This window comes from Pleurodeles waltl, chromosome 8 (genome assembly GCF_031143425.1).
Source record: "Pleurodeles waltl isolate 20211129_DDA chromosome 8, aPleWal1.hap1.20221129, whole genome shotgun sequence".
Lineage (NCBI taxonomy): Eukaryota > Metazoa > Chordata > Amphibia > Caudata > Salamandridae > Pleurodeles > Pleurodeles waltl.
The window spans coordinates 966,921,173-966,945,606 of record NC_090447.1 but is presented as its reverse complement, the minus strand read 5'-3'; the positions used below and the strand labels follow the sequence as shown (position 1 = coordinate 966,945,606).

Genomic DNA, 24,434 nt, shown 5'->3' with positions numbered 1-24,434 from the left:
TTTCATACTCCCACCACTATCTCTTTTTTTTTTTTATCCACATAGCTTTCTGAATGGAGTCCTGGATATCTACACACATCTACATTGTAAAGGGTAGGATACCAACGACCTAAACAAATTAAGATAATCTCACACTCATTACACATCCTAAGGAGCACAAACAGAACTGATTTCTGCCAGCCTGTCACCCGAGACACTGTTCTGGTCCCCTAGGGTGAGAGCCTTCTGCTCCCAGGAGGCCCATAACAAAAGCCTGTCTGGAAAGAGGGTGTAACACCCCCTCCAGCATGATGACCTGCTGATTAGCCTTCCTAAGGCAGAAAGCCTCAAACTGCTGCTGCCTTTTAAATGAGAATCTAGGCTCCCTCTCACAGGAGAGGATGCCGACCCACTTGGGACCTGGACAGGGTGGAAAATTGGCTGGTCAGGTAAGTGTGCCAGCTTCAAGCTAGTACCACCCCTAAGGTGGGCTAAGCCGAGGTGAACATGATTTGTCAGAGGTAGCCATCTTTGAGATGGCTTACCTATGAATTCTGGGACAGGTTTATGACCACTTCCCAAAGGAAGTGGTCACCCATGGGGTGTAGTGACCCCAAGGGTCAGTAGCCCATTGACTACTACCCTACACATCCCTATCGCCCCTACATTCAGTATTTAGGGGAGCCTCTCTGACACCAGAGAAGCAGATCCTGACAACCAAAGAGGACCAAGGACCCCGAAGAGCTGCAAAAGCAGATGAGGGGAAAAGAAGCAGTTGACCTGGTACCAACCTTGCCAGCCTGTCAGCATACCTTGTCGAAAATCTCAAGTCCACTGTGAACAGTGGACCTGTTCTCCAGCAAACTCCAAAGAAAAGACTCTGAAGCCTCCACAACCGCCAAACCCTGACACCTGAAGTCACCACTGCACCTGCTGTCTCCGACCCGAGTTGAAGTGGACCACGGATGCCAGCAAAGTTCCTCAGCCCCCCAGAGTGAGTCCATCATGGTTTCATCCTTATGGATTCCCAGATGATGCCTGCAGCCCCCACTTTACCACGACTGCTCCGGTAAGGAAAATCCACCACCTAAAGACACCTCTGCACCTAGTCGCCCCTGAACTGAGGAGAAGAGGACCAAAGGTGCCTACCAGTGCCAGAGCATCGTAAGGCCTGAGTCCCGCTGTTGGTTCAGCCCGACTGGCTTCCTGGCTTGCAGCCTCTTTTCACAGTGACTGATCTCCATTAAAACTCATTGGGCACCCACCGGTGTATTGCACCTGCACCCAGCTGCCCCCATGCCTCTGGTGGTATACTGCTAGTGCTGCCTTGGACCTTGCCCACCACTCACCTTAACTCCTGGAGATTGGTCTTCTAAGTCGCTGTACTCTCCTTGTTTGCAAAACTTGTTTTTCCTCCCATAGGGTAGAATTGCAGAACTGAGAAATTGAAGTGTCCTCTTATTAAAGTCAAAATAATTCCTCTTTAAAAACTTACTTACCTGAACGATTTTTCTCTGATGCCCAAACATATAAAGATACTTGCTTTTTTTTATAAATTGGTGTGGATCTCCTTCGAGCCGTTTGTCTCATTTAATGATTATTGTGTGTATCTGTGAATGTCTTGCCCTCCTCTGTGTTAAGCCTAAGGATGCTCGACCACACTACCTCCAAAGAGAGCACTTTCTGATTGCATAGCAAGCCCCTGTCCACTTAATGGGGAACCCCTGAACCATTTACACAGTATTGACTACCACAAAAAGGGCCAGCTCCCTACACATACTCTATAACTTACCCAGTCGTTGCTTCTCATGTCTCACTTCCTTTTTTTGCCACAGTCCATAATGAGATGCTTCTCAGCCTTGAAAATATGAACCCTTTCTGAACCAAGTCAATAGTTCAGATCCTTTCTATATTTAAATTATTCAATCCATAGTTCTTTCTTCTAGCATTGTTACTTCTCTTTTGAACCTCTGCCAATCTAATCATGTGTCCCACTCAATCATGTGTACCCAATGTTACGGGACTATCATTTAAAAACAAAAATGCAGACCTTTCCTCTCACTCAACTATTGCTCTCTTTCTCCACTGATTTAACTCCAAAACCTTGGGACAGTTGGCCTTCAACCAGTGTATTCATTATCTCTCTAAGCATAGCTGGCACCCTTCAATCACTCAATTGCCAGAAACCCTGGAATGCCAATCAATTCAAGGGTATGTTTATGTTTTTGGTCCATCAATGCCATTGTAGCCAGAATCTTTCTGCTCAATGTTTTCAGAATTAGCCTCCCCTCCCTTTCTACACACCCAAATCATTCTTCAATACGCTAGACATGTGCAAAGTGGGTTACGGTAATAGCCTGCTTACAAGAGCCCCCAAAGCACTAACTGCCATCAAATTTGAAATACTGAACTGTGATGCACAGGTACTCTCAAAGCACCAAGTCACAACGATTTGGGGTCTATTTCTCTATTTCTTCCCTTTTAAATACTCTCATACTGAATCTCCATTCTCTGCTAACCATCACATCATCTGTTTCCTAAGATCTTGTGTTCCACCTCAATTCCAACTGTGACCACTTTTTAGACCTCTGCTCTGGAACAATGTACAAATGGATCCTCAAAAAAAAAATCTAAATAGGAGCATTTTCCCCATATGCTGTACAGTTACTGCCATTTCCATTGACACTAAGTAATTGCTTTTTTTGCCTATATTCACAGTCCAAAAGCATATTTCTCAATGTACCAAGACTTCTTGTTAGGTAAAGCATTTTTGGTTAAAATGTGTCAAAACCAACAACAGATATATGAAAAGAGAAATAAAGTGGCAAGTGTCTGAACTTTACCATTGCAGAGGATGGCCCGGCTCAGCCCCAGTGCATCCGCTGTTCCAGAGCTCACATTCTCTACCAATCTGTGTTTCACCTTCTTCAGCACTAAGAACAATAACAGACAAATGTTAGAAACCTAGAGTTGTGTAGGAGGCAACAGGGTGTGGACAGTGCTGAATTAGCCCCCACTTTCAATAAAGAAATCCAATAGTGAAGAGATCATAGTGTCCAGGAACAAACAAATCCAACGCATTATGAGCAGCAAAAAACTGGGACCTTAATGCAAGGTCTGACTCAAAGCAAGTAAAGTTTAGAGATGAAAGAACGAGTTACTTACCTTCGGTAACGACTTTTCTGGTGGATACATTAGCTACCTGTGGATTCCTCACCTAATGAATACTCCCATGGCGCCAGCATTCGACGGAAATCTTACTAGTCTCTGCACGTCGACGAGGACGTCACTCTAGCCCACGCGACGCCGTCTGACGTCATACAGGCAAGAAGAGGTCCTCGACGACGTGCGGACGTCAGTACCAATCATTTTTTACGTGCATGAGAACAACCAGGCAATGCAATGAAAGAGCAAGGCAACATCCCATTACATTGTAAAAATACACAACATTGCATGAATAACTGTAAATCTTTTATATATATATATAACTCTCTCTTTTAAAAAAAATATATACACATCAAGTATATACACAAAGATATATACATATATACATATATATAAATATAATATATACAACATCTATTGCACCCTCAAAGACCAAGAGGAGCGTACTCAAGGATTACTTGGTAAGACCAGAAAGGCAACGGGGAGGCGGGTGGGACCGTGAGGAATCCACAGGAAGCTAATGTATCCACCAGAAAAGTCGTTACCGAAGGTAAGTAACTCGTTCTTCTGATGGATACAACTACCTGTGGATTCCTCACCTAATGAATAGAGTCCCAAAGCAGTACCACGCCCGGCGGTGGGTGCCTAAATGGTCAAACCAAGAAATCCTGCAGCACTGACCGTGCAAAATGGCCGTCCCTTCTAACCTCAGAATCCAAACAGTAATGTTTTGCAAAAGTGTGAAGGGACGACCAAGTTGCGGCCTTGCAGATGTCGACCACAGGAACACCTCTGGCCAAGGCCGAAGTGGCCGACTTAGCTCTGGTGGAATGAGCTCTAATGCCCTCAGGAGGATCCTTCTTTGCCAAAGAGTAACAGATTTTAATGCAAAGAACAACCCACCTGGATAGTGTTCTCTTGTGGACTGCCTTTCCTCTCCTCTTGCCCACGTATCCAATAAACAGCTGATCCTCCAGCCTGAAATCCTTTGTTCTATCAATAAAGAAGCTCAACGCTCTCTTTGGGTCCAGACGGTGCAGTCTTTCTTCCTCTTTGGAAGGATGAGGCGGAGGATAGAACGTGGACAAAGTAATTGCCTGAGCCAAATGGAAGGGTGAAACAACCTTCGGGAGGAAAGCAGCCTTGGTCCTCAACACCACCTTATCCCCATAAAAAGTTGTATAAGGGGGCTTTACCGATAAGGCCTGCAACTCACTCACTCTCCTTGCAGATGTTATAGCTATCAGGAAGACTGTTTTTAAAAACAAATACCTTAAGGGGCAAGAATGCATAGGTTCAAAAGGGGACCCCATAAGGAAAGTCAGGACCAAGGACAAATCCCATTGCGGCATAACGAATGGTTTTGGAGGATATTTATTTAGAAGACCTTTTAAGAATCTGATAACAATAGGGGATTTAAATAAAGATGGTTGGTCTGGAAGACATATGAAGGCTGACAAGGCCGATAAATAACCCTTAATGGTAGCCACTGCACAACCTTTCTGCGCAAAAGACAAAACGTCCGATAGATGAGAATGCAAAGGATCAATCTGCCTCTCTCCACACCACGCAACAAATTTAGACCATCTATTAGCGTAGATAGATTTAGTGGAGTGTCGCCTGGCCGCTAATATAACATCCACTACCTCAGGCGGGAGAGAGAAGGAACTCGGGTTGCCCCGTTCAATCTCCAGGCATGTAGGTGCAGACTCTGGAGGTTGGGGTGTAAAACCTGCCCCTGCGACTGCGAGAGGAGGTCTGCCCTGAAAGGGAGACGGAGCGGAGGGCACATTGAGAGTTGGAGAAGGTCGGAGTACCACACCCTCCTTGGCCAATCCGGAGCTATTAAGATGACTAGCGCCCGGTCTTGGCGAATCTTCCTCAATACTCGAGGAATCAAGGGTATGGGAGGAAACGCGTAAAGCAACTGGCCGCACCAGGTTATTTGAAACGCGTCCCCTAACGCTCCCTGCATCGGATACTGGAGGCTGCAGAATAACGGACAATGCGCGTTCTCTCGAGTGGCAAACAGATCTACCCGAGGAAACCCCCACCTCTGGAAGATTAAACGGACTTGATCTGGATGGAGACGCCACTCGTGGTCTGCCGAGAAATGGCGACTGAGACTGTCCGCACGCACGTTCAAGACTCCGGCCAGATGGTTTGCTATCAAGCAAATCTGATGGTCCTTTGCCCAGGACCATAGTCGAAGAGCTTCTCTGCAGAGAAGGTACGACCCCACTCCTCCCTGCTTGTTTATGTACCACATCGTGGTAGTATTGTCCGTTAGGACCTGTACCGACTGACCACGAAGGGAAGGGAGGAAGGCCTTGAGAGCCAGACGTACAGCCCGTAACTCTAACAGATTGATGTGAAACATCTGTTCCTCTGGAGACCAAAGACCTTTGATCTCCAGATCCCCCAGATGAGCTCCCCACCCTAGAGTGGAAGCATCCGTTATGACTGTGGCCACTGGTGGCGACTGCTGGAACGGCTTTCCTTGTGAAAGATTGTTGCTTGCAATCCACCACTTCAAATCCACAGCAGCATCTCTGGAGATCTTGACAGTACCCTCTAGATCCCCTTTGTGTTGAGACCACTGCCTTCGGAGGCACCACTGAAGAGCCCTCATGTGCCAGCGAGCATGCGTGACCAACAGAAGGCAGGAGGCAAACAGACCGAGCAGACGAAGGACCTTGAGGACTGGAACTACCGCTCCATTTTGAAACATTGGAACCAAATCCTGAATATCTTGAATCCGCTGAGGCGGAGGAAAGGCCCGACCCAATGTTGTATCCAGTACTGCCCCTATGAACAGGAGGCGCTGAGAGGGCTCTAGGTGAGATTTGGGCTCGTTCACCGAAAAACCCAGGTCGAACAACAACTGGGTTGTTGACTGCAGATGATGCGACACAAGCTCCGGGGACTTGGCTTTGATCAACCAGTCGTCCAAGTAAGGGAATACTGCTATCCCCTTCCTTCTGAGTTCTGCCGCAACCACCGACATCACCTTCGTGAAGACTCGAGGTGCTGAAGTAAGACCAAACGGAAGGACCGCAAACTGATAGTGTTGCGATCCCACCACAAACCGGAGATACTTCCTGTGTGACTTGAGTATCGGGATATGAAAGTAAGCATCCTGCAAGTCGACAGACACCATCCAGTCTTCCTTTTTCAACGCCAAAAGCACCTGTGCTAGGGTCAGCATCTTGAACTTTTCCTGCTTGAGGAACCAATTCAAGATCCTCAGGTCCAGAATTGGTCTCAAACGACCATCCTTCTTGGGAATCAGGAAATACCTTGAGTAACATCCTCGACCCCTTTCCTGCTCTGGGACCAACTCCACCGCGCCCTTGGAAAGGAGGGCTTGTACCTCCTGTTCTAGCAACAGGAGGTGTTCTTCTGAACAATAAGAAGGGCGGGGCGGGATGAGGGGCGGGAACTCCCGAAAGGGAAGGGTGTAGCCTTTTCCCACAATACTGAGAACCCAAGTGTCCGTTGTAACAGTCTTCCATTTGGTGAGAAAATGCTGTAATCTTCCCCCTACAGGAGAGGAGTGAGTGGGAAATGGTGGAAGCCTAAGGCTGCTTCCCCTGCTGCACCCCGCCAGAGGATGAGGAAGAGGCAGATTGCTGCTAAGAGGCTCCTCTGGTGCGGACCCTACCTCTCCCCCTGAAAGATCTATAGGGATGGGAAGAGGCAGGTTGCTGATATCTTCCCCGAAAGGAAGAGGAGGAAGAGCCACGCCCAAATCCACGAAACCTCCTGAAAAATCTGGAAGAGGCCGTGGAAGAAGGAGCTTGGAGCCCTAACGACTTAGCCGTGGCCCTGCTTTCCTTAAAACATTCCAAGGCCGAATCAGCCTTGGCTCCAAACAGTTTGTCCCCATCAAACGGGAGATCCAACAATGTGGACTGTACATCTGCAGAAAAGCCCGAGTTACGGAGCCAGGCCGGTCTCCTTGCCACCACAGTTGTGCCCATTGCTCTGGCTACCGAGTCGGTGGTATCCAGTCCCGTCTGGATAATCTGGGTCGCAGCAGCCTGGGCATTTGAGACAAGATCCAAAAGACCCTGGGGAAGCTCTGTAAACGATGAGGAAATGTCATCCATCAGAGCATGAATATACCTCCCCAGGATACAGGTTGCATTGGTGGCTTTTAACGCCAGACTGCAGGACGAAAAAATCTTCTTGGACTGCGCCTCTAGTTTCTTTGAATCTCTGTCCCCAGGCACCGTCGGGAAAGAACCAGGCGCTGACTTGGATGAACAGGAGGCCTGCACCACCACGCTCTCCGGCGTAGGGTGTCTAGATAGAAAACCAGGGTCAGTCGGAGCCGCCCGATACCTCCTGGCCACGGCTCTGTGAACTGCTGGGGAAGATGCCGGCCTCTTCCACACCTCTAACACCGGATCCAGCAGAGCGTCATTAAATGGCAACAGAGGCTCCGCCGCAGCTGAGGCCGGATGTAGCACCTCTGTTAAAAGGTTTTGTTTAGCCTCCACCACCGGCAAAGGCAGGTCCAAAAAACTAGCTGCCTTCCGTACCACTGCATGAAAGGAAGCAGCCTCCTCAGTATATTCCCCCGGGGACGAAAGATCCCACTCAGGGGAAGTGTCCAGCCCACTGGCCGACTCCAGTCCACGCAGCCCATCACCCGAGTCCTCTAGCTCTCCTTCCTCCAGGGCTCGTTGGTACTCCTGCTCTTCTAATACACGGAGAGCACGTCTCCTCGAATGAAGTCGTTGTTCAATACGCGGAGTCGACAATGCCTCCGCCGAAGTCGAAGATCGGCGCCGATCTTCAGAAGCCACCGGCGCCACAGGTAACTTCGGCGCCGACGAAAGAGCAGCTGAAGCAGATGGATCCACCGGAGTCACAGGCCGAAATCCCGATGTCGACGGGATGGAAATCCCCGGGGCCAATCCTTCTGAAGCCACCGGAGCGGCCACCGGCGCCGACACTGGCGCCGAGCCCACGTTCCCAAAAGGGAGAAAGGGCATAAAGGGTGCTGGCCGAAGAGGCGCAGGATCACCCAAAGAAAAGGGCAAAGGCCCAGCCGGAGCACCCCCTGGAGCCATCTGTTGGAAGATGGCATACATCGCATTCAAGAATGCGGAACTATCGGCTCCAGGGGTGGGAAAAGCCGGATACTGAGGTGCCTGTCTCGGAGGCGACCCCGACGCCGGCCTCGACGTCTGCGCCGGAGAAAACACCTGAGGCTCCAATACCTCAATCACCGACGCCTGTCCAGGTGAAGTTGGAGATGCCGGAGAGGGCAACGGCGTCGAAGGATGCGGCGTAACCGTGGGACTGATCTCCCATGTCCTTCGGCGCCGATCCGAAGACCTGGAACGAGTCTCCTTCGAATGACGCCGAGATTCTCTACGGCGCCGGGAGTCTCGATGACGCCGATGTCTTGGAGAAGAAGACTTCTTGTGATGCTTCTCCTTCGATTTTGCCATAAATAGCTTCGCCTCACGTTCTTTGAGGGCCTTTGGATTCATGTGCTGCCATGAATCACAAGTCGAGACGTCGTGGTCGGAGCTCAAACACCAAAGGCAATCGGAATGAGGATCCGTCACCGACATCTTGCCTCCACACTCACGACAAGGCTTAAATCCAGACTTTCTCTGCGACATTATTACCACAGCGAAAGACTACGCAGCAAAAATACACTGTAACCACAAAAGTAACAGTTGCTCCCTCGAAGATAACCGTTTCGAATGCACGGAAAAAAGGGAACTGACGTCCGCACGTCGTCGAGGACCTCTTATTGCCTGTATGACGTCAGACGCCGTCGCGTGGGCTAGAGTGACGTCCTCGTCGACGTGCAGACTAGTAAGAAGATTTCCGTCGAATGCTGGCGCCATGGGAGTATTCATTAGGTGAGGAATCCACAGGTAGTTGTATCCATCAGAAGCATGCTTTATCTCCCATTAAGAATAGTGGCTTTTTACATGCAAGAGGATTACAGCACCTTTTAAAAAAGAGATCTGAAAATGCACAAGTAAGATCAGGAGTTGTAAAATAAATCTAGAATGGAAAGCTACCACCAGAACTCTATGCCAATATCAGTGACTATTAGACCAATATTTTAACAGATAGTGACTCGTCTATTCTATAACAAGGGATCTTTTACAAATTCCTGGCTAGGTCACGAGCAAATCAGCTATTTTTCCTGTAAAGGGGGAAAAAAGGTGGGCAAATTGCAACTCTCTGGAAAATAACTAAAACGGTGAACAATTGTTGATGTTCCAGTGGGATACCCAATTAGAAGACAGTCACATAGTATCAACAAGAACCCTTCAGAAAAGAAGCAGAGATGGGTGGAGAGGAATAATTACACTACAAAAGGTCTTCAGAAAACAGACGTCGTCCAATACATAGTAATATAGGGAACTGAAAAAGATATACACATATTGTTGGAAGCTGGCTCTCTATATGGTGCACACAAAAGAAATACACCACGCAGAGTCCAGTGGATTGGTGCAGCACAGCTCTGGTGAAACCTGCTGTTATAACACTTTGGGGGGGTGGGGGGGCATGGGTACCTCCTCCTGGTCATCTGTGGCGTTGGTTGGGGTCAGGGAACTGCAAGGCAGAGGACTGAACTGCAGGGAAGTATCTCCTCTACTCCAAGGGAGACTGGTGGTGACTTAGAAGTGCTGGCAGGCTACTTGAGCCTTTGGAAATTCTCCACCTCGCGGGTGGAGTCACTCTGCCGCAGGGTGTGGGCAGGTAGGGTTTCGCACCAGTATGTCCAAAGCTCTACTTCTTGTCAGGTAGTGGCTCTACTTTGTCCTTCTCTTGATCAGTCAAATCGCAGTTCTTGGGTTCAGGGGTGCCACCTAAATACTCAATTTAGGTGCGTTACAGGGAATACCAGGTAGCAGCCAGTGGGTTGCCTACCTTTAGGGTGACTACGACCTCTATATGACCACTTCCATTGGGAAGTGGGGATAACCCTGACCCTAGCTAATTCTGTCCTAAACAGGATGAAGGAATTTGAAAAGTGGTGCCCACATCAGCTGGTCTACCTTAGGGGTGGGACTGGAATGATGTGGGCCACCTCCTAATCTTATTAACTTCCCAGTCTGTCTTGCTGCCAAAAAGTGGGGTCAGTAGACTGGGTGGTCATCTCTGCCATCTGGAAAGACCAGGGTTGCATTACCAACGCAGATGGTTCTTTGAATCTTCCCGCCCTGGTATGTCCACCCTGCCTGGAAGAGGTGATGATAACTCTGCCCAGAGCTGGCAGTTCCTGGCCTGAGAACAGGCTCTCACCTCATGAGGTCAGAAATCTGTCTAGGGTGACTATGCTGGTTTAGACCAGTCAGTGAAAACACTGGCAGTCGGGTAGGTTTTCAGGGGGAATATCTAAGGTGTCCTCTGAGTGCACATATTAATAAAGCCACCACTGGATTCAGTGAGGGTCTATTAATACAAGATGTTTGATACCAAACATCCATATGTTCATAGAAGCCATCATGTAGCTGGGGAACTCGTATTGACCACTGTCCAGCACATCCATTTAAAATGGCTTTTCGGCGCACTTACTATGTCAAATAATCGACAAAGACATAGTAGGGGCATATTTGTTCATGCACACATGCACTCACTTGTAATATAATGCACTCTGCCTTAGGACTCAGATATTGCGAGCAGTGTTTTAGGAGACATGGCACACAAATATGTGTCATGTCGTGTTTTCAATTTTGGTAGCACCTTGTCACGCAGCCTGCAATGGCAGTCTGCAAAAGTTTGGTGCGGGATCCCACAAAGTGGCACAAGTTGGGCTGCAGCTCTGAGGGGTCCTCTTCAGCACTTATGCCTTAGGTACCTGTGGTACCATTCATTTACCTAGGTGCTAAAGGGCCTGGTCACTCGGGGACCAAGTGGCCTGGTGTCCTGCTTTGGGGAAGGAACACTGGCAAGGGGGACCTAGTTAGCAGGAACCCAGTGCACTTCAAAGTTGCACTTAAAAAACAGGCAAAAAGTGTGTTTGGAGTGGGAGCTGCAACTAAAACTCAGCTCCCTACACATATGCTAAAGATAACAACAAATAACGAAAAGTATAATATAGTATAATAAGCCACAAACATTAAGACATAATAGATTTAATGATTAACTCATGGAAACTTAAAGTTTTATGGACTACACAAGCTTCTCTTGCAAATAACATCAGTTTCCACATGCAGGACACGATGTGGGAGGAAGAGTGTGTCTTTTTCTTCAACTACCACTGAAATCCAAGGTCCCCTTCTGCAGAAGAAGCATATATTTTGTGCAAGAAAACAGGCTCCTCCTCCACACACCAGGGATAGGAGTGGGGGTACAGCATAAATGATGTGCAAAGGTTTTGTGTTGGACAGTTTTGTTCTGAATAAATGAACTGATGAAGCATGAACTTTGCAGTTCTCTAAAGCCTAGCTCTAAAACTCAGTGATGCAGCCCATTCGTGTTCTGTGAATTTACTTTCAGGGTTAGACTCCCATTTCACTTTCAGGTCTCCCAGCTCACATTTATAGGATATTCTGATGCCCTGGACAGGTCTATCATCAGTTTGCTTTAAGATTATAACCAGGGTGCAGTCAGTTTACTCTCCACGAAAGCTATGCAGTAACATTAGAAAATCAAGCATGATGAGGCCTCACTCCTATAAAAAAGACCCATAAACAGGGACACAGGAACAACTTTGCAGCAAGTCAACAGTGGCCTGATTGAACATATAAAAAACACCTTTGGAAAAGGAAAACACTATAAAGCTTTGGCAAACCAAAAAGGTCTTTCCTATAAGACCTATTGGTTTGGCAGTGATTTTTAACCATTCTGCACAGCAGTATGGATGCTGTGCACCATGGCTAAAAATTATGAAACAAAAAGTATCATTTTGTTGGAGCCCATCCAATGGACACGCATGCCTACAAAATGGGACAAGCATATTTTAGCCCTTCTGCTATAGAGCAAATGCACTAAACAAACGCAGGAGATGGGGTTGGGGCTGGGGAACGGGCGAGGCAATGTGGAGGGAACAAAGGCAGAAGACTAGGGTGAACGTGGGGAATGAAGGTCAAGCAATAGGCAATGGGGAAGCACACAGACAATGAGGGTGGGAGATGAGGAAGCACACTGACAACTGTGGGCAGGCAGGAAGCACACTTAAGACGGCAGTGGGCAAGGAAAGGGACAATGGAGAGTGGGCGGGCAGGGAAACACAAAGAAAATGGTGAGTGGATGGGGAAGCAAGAACAGCAACAGAAGATGGGTAGGCGGGCAGGAAGCAAGAACAGTAAAGGTGGAGAGAAGGTGAGGAGAAAGACATGAACTAAACAAGGGAGACAGTTGGAAAACACATGCACACTTGAAGAATACTCAAGCAACAAGAAATAAATGTACACATGTAATGGGTCCTTGCTCCAGGGGAGAAAAAACATCAGATGAGAAAGAGAACGGAAAGCTCATGTAAGCTGGCAAACAAAAACTAAGCAGAAGAGAATGGCAATAACGTTCACGCAATGGGCAGACAGTGGGCCCTCTTTAGTCTAACAATATGTCTTTCAACAGACAGTGTATGTGCTGTCTTAGGCTAGAAAATGAAATCAGATAAAAATACACACATCACTGTACCAAATGACAGCCCTGATATCAAAAACATACACAGTGAAAGGGCGATGACGAATAAGCTTGGATAAGCCTGGTGCATTATAACTGAAGTAGATTCTATATGGAGTGACCCTTAGCTGGCTGAACAGCAATCTAAATCAGGATAGTAAAAATGGCTGTGGACTCATTATTGAAGATAAGTGATAACCAGTAACAGTAAATAAACAGGTAGCTGTATGAAAAGCAAACACTGGAAATTGCACAGTCTATATATCTTTTTTCATTTCATTTTTGAGTTTCTGAGCAAACACAACTTCAACTCATTTAAGAACACTGTATATAGTAGCAGCCATACAAAAATATAAATATTGATTAAAGCATTAAAGAAATGCATTCAAATGGAGTCTATGGTGCGTACAGAGTAGGGGTTAAGAATAGAGTGCCTCACACAGAACTACTTATAGTGCAAAGGGAGGGTGCAGCTGCTTGCCTGAAGAATTGATGAAAACAATATTCAATTATAAACCTTCAATAATCAATACATCACAGCATCAGTTCAACTAATCAATGATTAAGGTGCTGTCCAGAAAGTGTGCAAAGTGATTTCAAATCTTTGAAAACATTTTCACCCTCTCCTACTTTTTTGGCATATACGTTTTTCTTATTATAGGCTATTCATTAAGCCACATTTGGAAGTCTGGAGGATCTCTTGATTGCCAACGGTTGGTTATCAACGTATGGGCTATTAAAATTGCTATATACCACCAAGCTTGTAAGTTTGTTGCCCTTAAATATAAATGCCTGGATATGCCCAGGAGAATAGATTTTGGGTCTGGGAATATTAGGGTTCCTAAAATATCCTGATTAAACATAATAAACCTTTCACAGAATACCCTTAACTTCTGGCATCCCCCACACTATATGCTTCCATGTACCCGCCATGTTACACCTGGGACAGCTGCCAGAAATATTCACATTCCAATCATGAAGTTTTTTGGGTCACTGGGCATACAACTGCATCCAGTTAGAATTTGTCCCCTCGACACCTGGCAATTAAAGTTAGATATTTCTAACCATTCTTCAGTCAGGTTTATACCCACTTCTTTCAATCAACCATTTTGGGCGAGCCGAAACAGTTTAACGGAGGGGTCATAACACCATCTCAGTCTTTTAGCCAAGTGGTTGATCTTTCTTAAGAGGTTTTTTAAGATTAACATTTCCATCACTATTGCCCTTGACCTGTCTTTTTGAAAAGGGAGGAACTTCCTTAAGATATTATGGACTTGTAAATAGTGAATACTTCTCCCTGTTTGAGCTAAAGAAAGCTTCCCTTTAACTAACTCCACAATATTACCTCATTAAGCAAATCTAGTCCTGTATTCTCCCAAGCTTAGCTCTTTCCCATCTAACTGTCTGTTGTAAATTCATGAGAAGTTTAAGAGGGGTTGCAGAATACAATGAGTAAATATTAAGGTAGCCCCATAGCTGCTTTTGTTATATTTGAAGAAAGTTACAGTCCTATATCTAACCAATTTGGGGTTTTCGTAATGGGGCTTAGGGAGGCTTGGACAGGGAAATAATCCCTTCAAGCACTTTTTTTCAGGATAATAATTAGCACCAAGCATTGGCGCAGCCAATTGGTCTCATTTACGCAAGAGGTTTTGCCTTTGCCAATGTATTTTAACCATGTTGCACACCAGTGTGGCTACTGTTCAGCAAGACTCAAAGTTAGTGGTGTGGAGTATTGTAGAGTGCTGCAGAAAGCTGTAGGGTGGAGTGGCGAAGAGTGGAGTAGAGTGCTGTGGAGTAAAGTGTTATAGAGGAGTGCAGAATAGAGGGAAGTGGTTGGGTATAGAGTGGTGTAGAGTAGCACAGAGTGTCAGAGTATAGTGGCATAGAGTGGCATACAGCGAAGTGGTGTTGAGTGGAGTTTGTCAGAGTGGAGTAAAGTGGCACAGAGGGAGGGCTGTAGAAGGGATTGAGATAGAGCAGACAAGAGTGTTGTACAGTGGAGTGTCGCAGAATGGAGTGGAATGGCAGGCTGGAGTGGCACAGAGTACGGGGATTACAGTGTCAGAGTAGAGAAGAGTGAAGTGATGTAGAGGGGATTGGAGTGAATTAGAGTAAAGTGTCGTAGAGCACAAGGACGTAGAGTGAAGTGGTGTAAACTGGTGTGGTGTAGAACGTAGCAGTGGAGTACAGTAGTGGACCAGAGTGGAGTGGCACAGAGTGGAGTACAGTGTTCTAGAGGTGAGTGGAGCAGAGTGGCGTTGAGGGAATTGCGTAGAGTGGAGTGGCCTAGTGTCGTGGACGGCACAGAGTTTGTACAATGGTGTGGCTTAGAGTGGAGTAAAGTATTGCTTAGTGGAGTGCTGTAGAGTGGAGCATCCTAGAGTTGAGTGGTGTAGAGTGGAGTGGCACAGAGCGGAGTAGAGTGGGGTAAAGTGGCATGGCATCGAGGGAATTGTATACAGTGGGGTACAGTGTCGAAATATGGAGGGTTGTAGCGTGGAGTAAAGTGGTGTAGAGAGGAGTGGCATGGTGTGGAGTAGATTCACAGAGTGAAGTGGTACAGAGCAGAGTGCCATAGACTGGAGTATGGAATAGAGTGGCCTAGAGTTAAGTGGCATAGGCTAGCATAAAGTGAAGCAGAGTGTCAGAATGGAGGGGCGTAGAGTAGAGATGCACAGAGTGGCATATACTGGACTGGAGAAGCACAGAGTGGAGTAAAGTGTCACAGAGTGGAGTGATGTAGCTTGGAGTAGCGTAGAGTGGAGTAAAGTGGCACTGAGTGTCGTAGAATAGAGTGGTATAGAGGCTTGTTGAGTGGAGTGCCAGAGTGGATTGTCATAGAGCGAAATGCCACAGAATGAAATGTCATAGAGAGGAGTGGCCCAAAGTGTCAGAGCGAAGTGGCATAGAGTGATGTAGAGTAGATTGGAGTAAAGTGTCAGAGTGGAGTGGCATAGAGGGGAGTAGTGTGTTGTGGAGTGGTGCGGAGTGGAGTACAGTGTTGTATAATGGAGGGTCATAGAGTGGAGATGTGTAGAGTGAATGAAGGGACATACAGTGGAGTGGCGTAGATTGGAGTAGTATGGCACAGGGTAAAGTAGCGTGGAGTGGTGCAGAATGGAGTGGCATACAGTGGAGAAGCATTGAGTGAAGTGGCATAGAGTGATGGTGCATAGAGTGCTGTGGAGCGTCATAGAATGGACTGGTATAGAATTGAAGAACGTAGAGTGGAGTAAGGTTTCGTACAGTGGATTGGCGTAGGATGCCATAGAATGGAATGGAGTGGAGTAGCGCAGAGTGGACTAAAGTGTCATATAGTGGAGTGGCTAAGGGGAGGAGTGGTGTAGAGTGGAGTGGCATGAAGTGGCATAAAGGGCCACAGTGTGGAGTGTTAGGGTGGAGTGTTGTAGAGTGGAATGTCGTAGGATGGAGTGGAATGGCATTGAGTGGAGTGTTGCAGAGTGAAGTGACGTAGAGGGGAAGTGTTGACAATTGGAGTGTCGTGGAGTGGAGTGGCACAGAGTGGCGAGGAGTACAGTAGAGTGGTGCAGTGTCGTAGGGTAGAGTAGTGTAAAGTGGAGTATACATGGTGTGGTAGAGCACTGTTTTTAACAACACATTACTAATTGAAATGACCATTACAACTGCACATAGTGATACTTATAAATCTTTACTGATCTGATGAGGTGCTTAGGAACTTTGAATAATTTGTTCTCAATTTTCTATATTCTTCTGCTTAGTACCTTTTTCACCAGAGACGCTCTTATTTTTCGTAGGTCTCTCTAGCTGACATCCGCTTATTGTGTTGTTTGGAATGTTTATAAACTTATAGTTCTTCGAGTGGGAAACATCTGTGCAATATGTATGTTCAATATCCAGAGCTCTATACAGGCATCTGAGCCATTTTAGAAATGGATCTGTCTGTCCTACCTTTTTTTATTAAGATAGTTGGGTCCTTTACTGACCAGTCTCGGGCTTATTTTGGAACTCAATATTGGTGGCATGCATTAAAGACAGTCATATACCAGGAGTTGCCTTTTGGTTTTTTTAAAGAGCTGAAATTCATTATGTAAAGCAAATCAAATAATGGAAAGGTTTGTAAACAGTAACTTTATCTGATTATTTCCAATTTAAAGTTAGCAATGTTCCTGAACTGCAGCTGCTCCTGACAATTCTATCTTCTTCCCACACGTCAAAGTAAGAAAGGCATTTTATAAATCCTCTACGCTGATGGGTGAATGCTGCTGCAATGTTTTGTATGTGCCCTGTGCCCAAAACCATGTAGAACAGCCAGCCTACTCCCTGAGCAGCACGTGCAAGCAATCCCAGGCAGTACAGAGGAGGTAAGTTCTGGTCACATGAGGAGGATCCCCGCCTGGCTTTGCCCCCACAGGGTATGAGAGGCCACACTCCTGTCTAAAAGCAGCACCCCAACCAATGCAAGATCTTTAAAATTATTTTTGTGGCTCATCTACTATTCGGCATCCGCGCAGCTCCAACAGAACACTATTGTAGATGTCAATGTAGGGTGCATGATCTATCAAGAGGTCAATCAATTCAAAAACTCGGACAAAAGCTTAAAAAATTGCCTCTTAAATGAATTTATGATCACATGACCCTCACAGAAACAATAGGCTATTGCTGATTTGACAGAAAAAAAAGGAGTGGAGAAAAAGATGTAATAGAAGGGGGGTGATCACACAATCACAATGAGGGTAAACACGCAACAGCGTGGACAACTACTACCAATAAAGATAAAACCAGCAGAGTTTTCAAATTCTTTATTTGGGACCTGCAAAGAAAACATAACAACATCTGGCTAGAACTGCTTTGGAGAATGTAAAATCTCTTGTAAATATTGAGAAACCTTGGAATTCTGCTATTAGAGCGACCATGGAATCTAATGCTGAGAGATTACTCGATCTCCAGCATACCAGCCACAGACAACTAACATTGGGATTTCTTACCTATATCGAGGGATTTTCCCTGCTTTGGGTCAGCTTGCAACTTGTTGTAGTGAATGGTAACTTCTTCCTAATGAGACGGGGAAAAAACAGTGCTAGAATTTTAGCATGCCCACATCATCTTCCAATGTTAGTAGTTTAGTTTCAGAAAGTATCTGTGGTACATTAGGAAGAAAACAATTTCCAGACATGTAAAAGATGGCTGTGTGCTTCTACTTATTTTGGTAATCTTAGGTCAAGGAAACATTTCCACACTATGCCCCAGTTTATCACTGTACAGCAACAGATTCTGGGTCATTAGGCAAGTCTTTTATTTTGCCCCCCACAGTGCCTTGCAACATTTGATTTTGGGGGAAATCTCAGCTAATTTTCCATAAAACTAAAAGGGGTACTTAAGACAGGATGGAGTCTACATGCATCGTTTGTACTGTTCCTGACCAAAGACTGTAGGTTAAACACTATCTCATATACTCTAACCTTGTCCTCTTCTTTACTTGCAGATCCAGACAACTCTCACACAAGACTTACCTTAACATTCTGGATCATTTTGGCTACTTCCACCTTGGTCTTGCCCTTGACTGATTTGCAGTTGACACCAGTAATTTCATCACCTGCTGCCAGCGTGCCATCAATGGCAGCAGGAGTATTATCAAACACCTATGGGAGAAGGAAAGGCTATTAATGTATACAGATGTGGTGGAAAGTGAAGTGTGAAGGAGTGAGAAAGAATAGGAAATAAAAGGGTGAAAATAGAGAGCGAAAGATAGAAGAGAAAAAGGGGTAGAGAAAGACAAGGAGAAGAAGGAGAGATAAAAAGGTGTAGGAAACAGGGTTTCAAGAAAGGGAAGACACCGGGGAAGCGGGAGGACAGACAAAGAGAGAAACTAAGAAAAGCAAGGATGTTGAGAAAGGAAGTAGTTGAGTGAGTAGGAATTATGCAGTACCACTAAAGCATGTACCTAGCCATGCTTGACAGCTAAGCACGTGTGACCTAGCTAGCAAGCAATGTGTGACCCAGTGTAACCTTCTAAATTGATTTGGGACTGCCAGCTGATCACTCTGTACAGTCCCTCAGGAAACAGAATTATAAAATTATTTGGCCTGCTCATACATCTACTTCAATGGATACCATTTTGGAATGTCATAACTTGTGAATGTGTGAACAAGAGGCAGATACTCTTCATCGAACACTATATAAACCTTTTCTGTCTAGATTGTGAGGGCAGTTAAAATGTCTAAAATGGGCCTGCACCTCACCCGAGATGATGGAAAATTATCTCTTGACCTCTGCACTATTCTAATTAATGTACAACCTTAATTCAGCTCAAAATAATCAACTCACCTGCACAATGTAGAGGCAAGGGCAGTACTGAGCTCCACCTCCAATGCTGATCCCAATCAAATTCTGACTGTCCTTCTTCAGGGTCACGGTCCCTGGAACAGTGGGAATCCCGCTGAGAGAGGAAAAGATATAAGGATAGAGAGGGAAGAAGACAACAAAAGATAAATGAGGTGCTTGGTGTGAAAGAGAGGGATGTGATACAAAACGAGGGAAAATTTGAAAAGGGACAATGAATAGCCATAGAAAATGATGACATGGGGATGTGGAAGGGCGAAGGATAATGAGAGAAAAAAGTTTTTTAAAAAAAGTAAGTACAAAGTGCCCCAAGCATATCAACATTATAATAATGAAAAAATACCGAAGAACAGTGTTATTTGCAAGGATGAGATTCTTGCTAAGTGCAACTCTGTAAAGTGCACTTCTGAAGACCTATGTATGTCCATTTTATCAGGGCGCGAACTCCCCAACAGCACAATCTTTGTGCATATTAATGTTCACGTGACCAGTCCTAAATGAGGTATGAAAATGCTTCCTTCCCACGACATAAGAATGTTTCTCTTGCACAAGAGAAGAATAACTCACAGCTTATCCTCCTCGAGATCATATTCGAAATCCGAGAACATGGTGCAGCAACAGACCTTCCTGGACTTTGGAATCAGTCAGTTGTCTAGTGCTACAGGAAAAGAAAGTGCACATATGAGATATCTAAGTCGGAACAATAACTGCATAATACCAGGTATTAACTCTAAAAACAGTTGTATCCTGTGGTTTGTACCCATGAAATGTTAAAGTGCTAAGTCACCACACAGAATATTCATTGTGAAGTCAGCAGATTCATTAGAGTTGCAGCCATGCACAAGAAACGTTATCATACTGTTTAACCTCAATGCGTAGGGTGAATACCCTCAAAATGTATGAGAGCTATGTACGCCTTAAAACATGGCCAGTAATAGCACATGTTGTTCATGCAGAGAGGATAACAAGATGTGACATACAAAGACAGGATTTTTTTTTAAATTATGATGTGATAGACTCTTTTGCAATGCACAATGGGGTAGAGTCACGTTATGGTTCAGAAAGAGGCCTGCAGGGTCATGAGATTGAAGGGAGTAACAGGGGACAAGTGGTGATCCAGTCTGCAAGAGGATGGGCAAACAACAAGTGTATATATTGGAATCCCAAGGCAGTCAAAGCTTACTGTGCATTAACATTGACAATTGGTGACAACTGAAATTGTTTATCACTCAAATCCTATTTTCACGCCAAATGGATGGCCTGGTATTCCTTTATTGGTGACAGTGTGTAATTGTGGGTAGTGACTCCCAGGACTCACCCCAAGATGGAGCCCGGGATCATATGACAGACAGACAGACAGACAGACAGACAGACAGACAGACACGTTCTGTGACCAAGGCTACAGCTGAAACGCGTCAGGGAGAAGCAGTCTCCTCAAATTTACATTTGACTGTGCAGGAGTGTCAGAGTTTTCCTTATGGATATAGAGGAAGTTTGTGCTTATGTCTGGGGCGACTGGAGCCCAACTCGGACTCCTGTGCTGCCTCAACGGGACTCTGGTGGCTTTGTGAGTTGAGATATATGTATAGTCACAGAGTTGTTACAGCACACTCCGGTGCAGGTGACGAGGGAAGCCAACCCTGGTAACATCAACTGTTTGCAAAAGAAATCACTGCACTCCAAGACCTCCACAAGTGTAATTTTATTAAGACTTTCCAGCAACCACCAATGCATTTAAAGTTTTGCTCACATTTGGTGAGTCGTCCTATAACTATGTTGCTTTAAATAGAAACGATCCATCTTACCACCCATGAGGCATCGTGGACTTTGTAGTTAGCTTAATACATACAATAAACAAAAACAGGATAAAGTTTAAAACAACAAAAACGCAATGAAGGGGGGCTATGCTATGATATACATAACACTGCATAAATAAAGCAGTGTTGAGAGAGAGAGAGAGAGAGCACGGCCTGCTAGGGAGACCTTTGCACTACGCACTTTATTAAAGGGTACTGTGAATTGCCCAACCATTTAATTGCATTAGGCACTTTACTATGTAATTTTTTATGTTAATTATTGGGTTGGATGTTTCATCTTCAATATTCAACAACACAGTGAAGATATTTAGACAGATACATTAACATGCTGCTGTAAACTGTTTGTATAAAATATAAGCACATGGCGCTTTAATACTAATTATATTGTTATACTTTCAGTTTGATGCAGAGCAGGTTTAGTTAGATTTTGATATAAATCTGATGGGACTCTTTTTGATTGACAATTTAATATTATTGTTCAAGCATATGTTCTAAATCATTTTACTGTCGGTCTTTTCAGTCTATTAGTAGCCCACTTGGGCAATACTGAATCAAAGCTCAAGACACTTTAGGAGAGCTTTTTTATGCTATTGATTTCACGTGTTTCCATTGTGAAATATAAAAGTTTGAATTGTAAAATCATTACAAGAAAGCTCTAAAAGTTTTGGCAATTTTAATGTTTTATATTAATATTTTGAAATTCAAACCTTACGCCGAACTGGTAACTTGTTGTAACCAAGCTATAGTCATTTGAGTCTGCTTTTTATTTCATTACCGATGTCACGCATTAGCACTGGTGTAAATATGTGTTTAAGATGGCACTTGGTTGTCAGTGACCAAGGCTACAGAGCTAGCCAAAATGTGTTTGATGGATTTGTCAGCACTGGTCTAAATAAAAGTTTCAAAGCAACAGAACGCATTAAGCGTTGGCTCCTTTGTTGGATAATTTAGAAAGGATTATTGGTGACTGTTTTACATGGAGTGCTGGCTCCCGAGTTGCCGATGCGCACCCTGGTTAGGAGCACAGCGGCGTCCAGTAACTTTGGAGGAAGAAAATAAATATATATATCAGGGGTGTGGAATTTAATAAAATATCTACTTGTGCATGGGACAGGTTGCTTCATAAATCTATTTGTCCTGTAAAAAAAATCTACTTGTCCCTTTGGTGCACTGTAGTGTGGCGACAAATTAGGGCGTCAATCTCATTATATAACAGCTCTGCTAATAACTTCTCTAATTATCCCAGGGCTAATACTAAACTAGGGCCTGAATACTAGCAATTTCCTTATTTACCTACTTTTATGCAAATCTACATAATGGGTGTTAGAAATGGGGTCTTTGGTTGACAGTCAGGTTACCCCCTGTTCAAGCAAGGACCCTCACTCTAGTTAGGATAAAAGAGAATCACCCTCAGCTAACCCCTGCTTACCCCCTTGGTAGCTTGGCAGAGCAGTAGGCTTAACCTCAGAGTGCTGGGCGTAAAGTATTTGTACCAACACACACAGTAACTTAATGAAAACACTACAAAATGACACAACACCAGTTTAGAAAAATAGGAAATATTTATCTAGACAAAACAAGACCAAAACGACAAAAATCCAACATACACAAGTCAAGTTATGATTTTTTAAAGGTTTAAAATAAAAAGAGTCTTTAGGTAGTTGTAACACCACACTAGCGCTGCTAGCGTGAAAATGTACCTGGTTTGCGGCAAAAATAACCCCGCACGGGCGGTGTGCGTCGAAAATAACCCTGCACGGGTATATGCGTCGAAAACAGCTCGGCACGGCGAGGCGCGTCGAAAAAGCCAGCAACGCGACGGTCCGAAAGTCCCGCGGCGCTGGTTGCGATCTCTCAGCCTTCGTCAGCGATGCTGCGCGTCGTTTCTCCTGCTCCGGGCGTCGATTCTCCGGTCGCGTTTCCTGCGGCGTCGTTTCTCAGCTGCGGAGTCGGCGTTGCGTCGTTTTCTCAGCCGCGATCGGGTTCGCGTCGATCTTTTCTCCGCACGGCACTCGTTGCGTGTATTTTTGTCCTTAGGCTGCCAGCCTCTCCTTTCAGGGTCCCAGGAACTGGAAGGGCACCACAGAGCAGAGTAGGGGTCTCTCCAGAGACTCCAGGTGCTGGCAGGAAGAAGTCTTTGCTATCCCTGAGACTTCAATAACAGGAGGCAAGCTCTACATCAAGCCCTTGGAGATTTCTTCTTCAAGATGGAAGGCACACAAAGTCCAGTCTTTGCCCTCTTACTCTGGCAGAAGCAGCACTGCAGGAAAGCTCCACAAAGCACAGTCACAGGCAGGGCAGCACTTGTTCCTCAGCGATCAGCTCTTCTCCAGGCAGAGGTTCCCCTTGATTCCAGAAGTGTTTCTAAAGTTTGTAAGTTTGGGTGCCCTTCTTATACCTATTTTAGTCTTTGAAGTCACCTTCCTTCAAAGGGGACTCACACCTTCTTGTGAAATCCTGCCTTGCCCAGGCAAGGCCTCAGACACACACCAGGGGGCTGGAGACAGCATTGTCAGAGGCAGGCACAGTCCTTTCAGATGAGAGTGACCACTCCACCCCTCCCTCCTAGCAGAGATGGCTAATCAGGAATGCAGATCACACCCCAGCTCCCTTTGTGTCACTGTCTGGTGTGAGGTGAAAAACAACCCAACTGTCAACTGACCCAGACAGGGAATCCACAAACAAGGCAGAGTCACAGAATGGTTTAAGCAAGAAAATGCTCACTTTCTAAAAGTGGCATTTTCAAACGCACAATCTCAAAATCAACTTTACTAAAAGATGCATTTTTAAATTGTGAGTTCAGGGATCCCAAACTCCACCTGTCCATCTCTTCTCTAGGGGAATCTACACTTTAATCATATTTAAAGGTAGCCCCCATATTATCCTATGAGAGAGAGACAGACCTTGCAACAGTGAAAACGAAATTGGCAGTATTTCACTGTCAGGACATATAAACCACATTACTATATGTCCTACCTTATCCATACACTGCACCCTGCCCTTGGGGCTACCTAGGGCATACCTTAGGGGTGCCTTACATGTAAGGAAAGGGAAGGTTTAGGCCTGGCAAGTGGGTACACTTGCCAAGTCGAATTTACAGTGTAAAAATACACACACAGACACTGCAGTGGCAGGTCTGAGACATGATTACAGAGCTACTTATGTGGGTGGCACAACCAGTGCTGCAGGCCCACTAGTAGCATTTGATTTACAGGCCCTGGCACCTCTAGTGCACATTACTAGGGACTTACTAGTAATTCAAATATGCCAATCATGGATGAACCACTTACATACAATTTAAACAGGAGCACTTGCACTTTAGCACTGGTTAGCAGTGGTAAAGTGCCCAGAGTAACAAAAACAGCAAAATCAGAGTCCAGCACACATCAACAACCTGGGGAACAGAGGCAAAAAGTTAAGGGAGACCACGCCAAGGATGAAAAGTCTAACACGTGTCCCCCCCAGCTAAAAGTGGGGAGCAACTACCCAACCTCATGGGAGTTCTCATCACTAAGGCGGAAGAACCTGGACAGA

General features: G+C 45.4%; 1 protein-coding gene across 3 annotated transcripts in view; it reads right to left on the bottom strand.

Annotated features, from left to right (window-relative positions):
- Positions 1–24,434, bottom strand: part of PICK1 (protein interacting with PRKCA 1) — a 103,123-nt gene that overhangs the window by 53,503 nt on the left and 25,186 nt on the right. For all 3 annotated transcript variants that reach the window (XM_069205206.1, XM_069205205.1, XM_069205204.1), the window contains exons 2-6: positions 19,651–19,741; positions 19,069–19,180; positions 18,255–18,383; positions 17,730–17,796; positions 2,823–2,912 (exon numbers count right to left, since the gene is read on the bottom strand). In XM_069205206.1, the coding sequence (XP_069061307.1) occupies positions 2,823–2,912; positions 17,730–17,796; positions 18,255–18,383; positions 19,069–19,180; positions 19,651–19,691 (439 nt within the window). In that variant the 5' untranslated portion in view covers positions 19,692–19,741. The remainder of the gene's footprint in view (positions 1–2,822; positions 2,913–17,729; positions 17,797–18,254; positions 18,384–19,068; positions 19,181–19,650; positions 19,742–24,434) is intronic.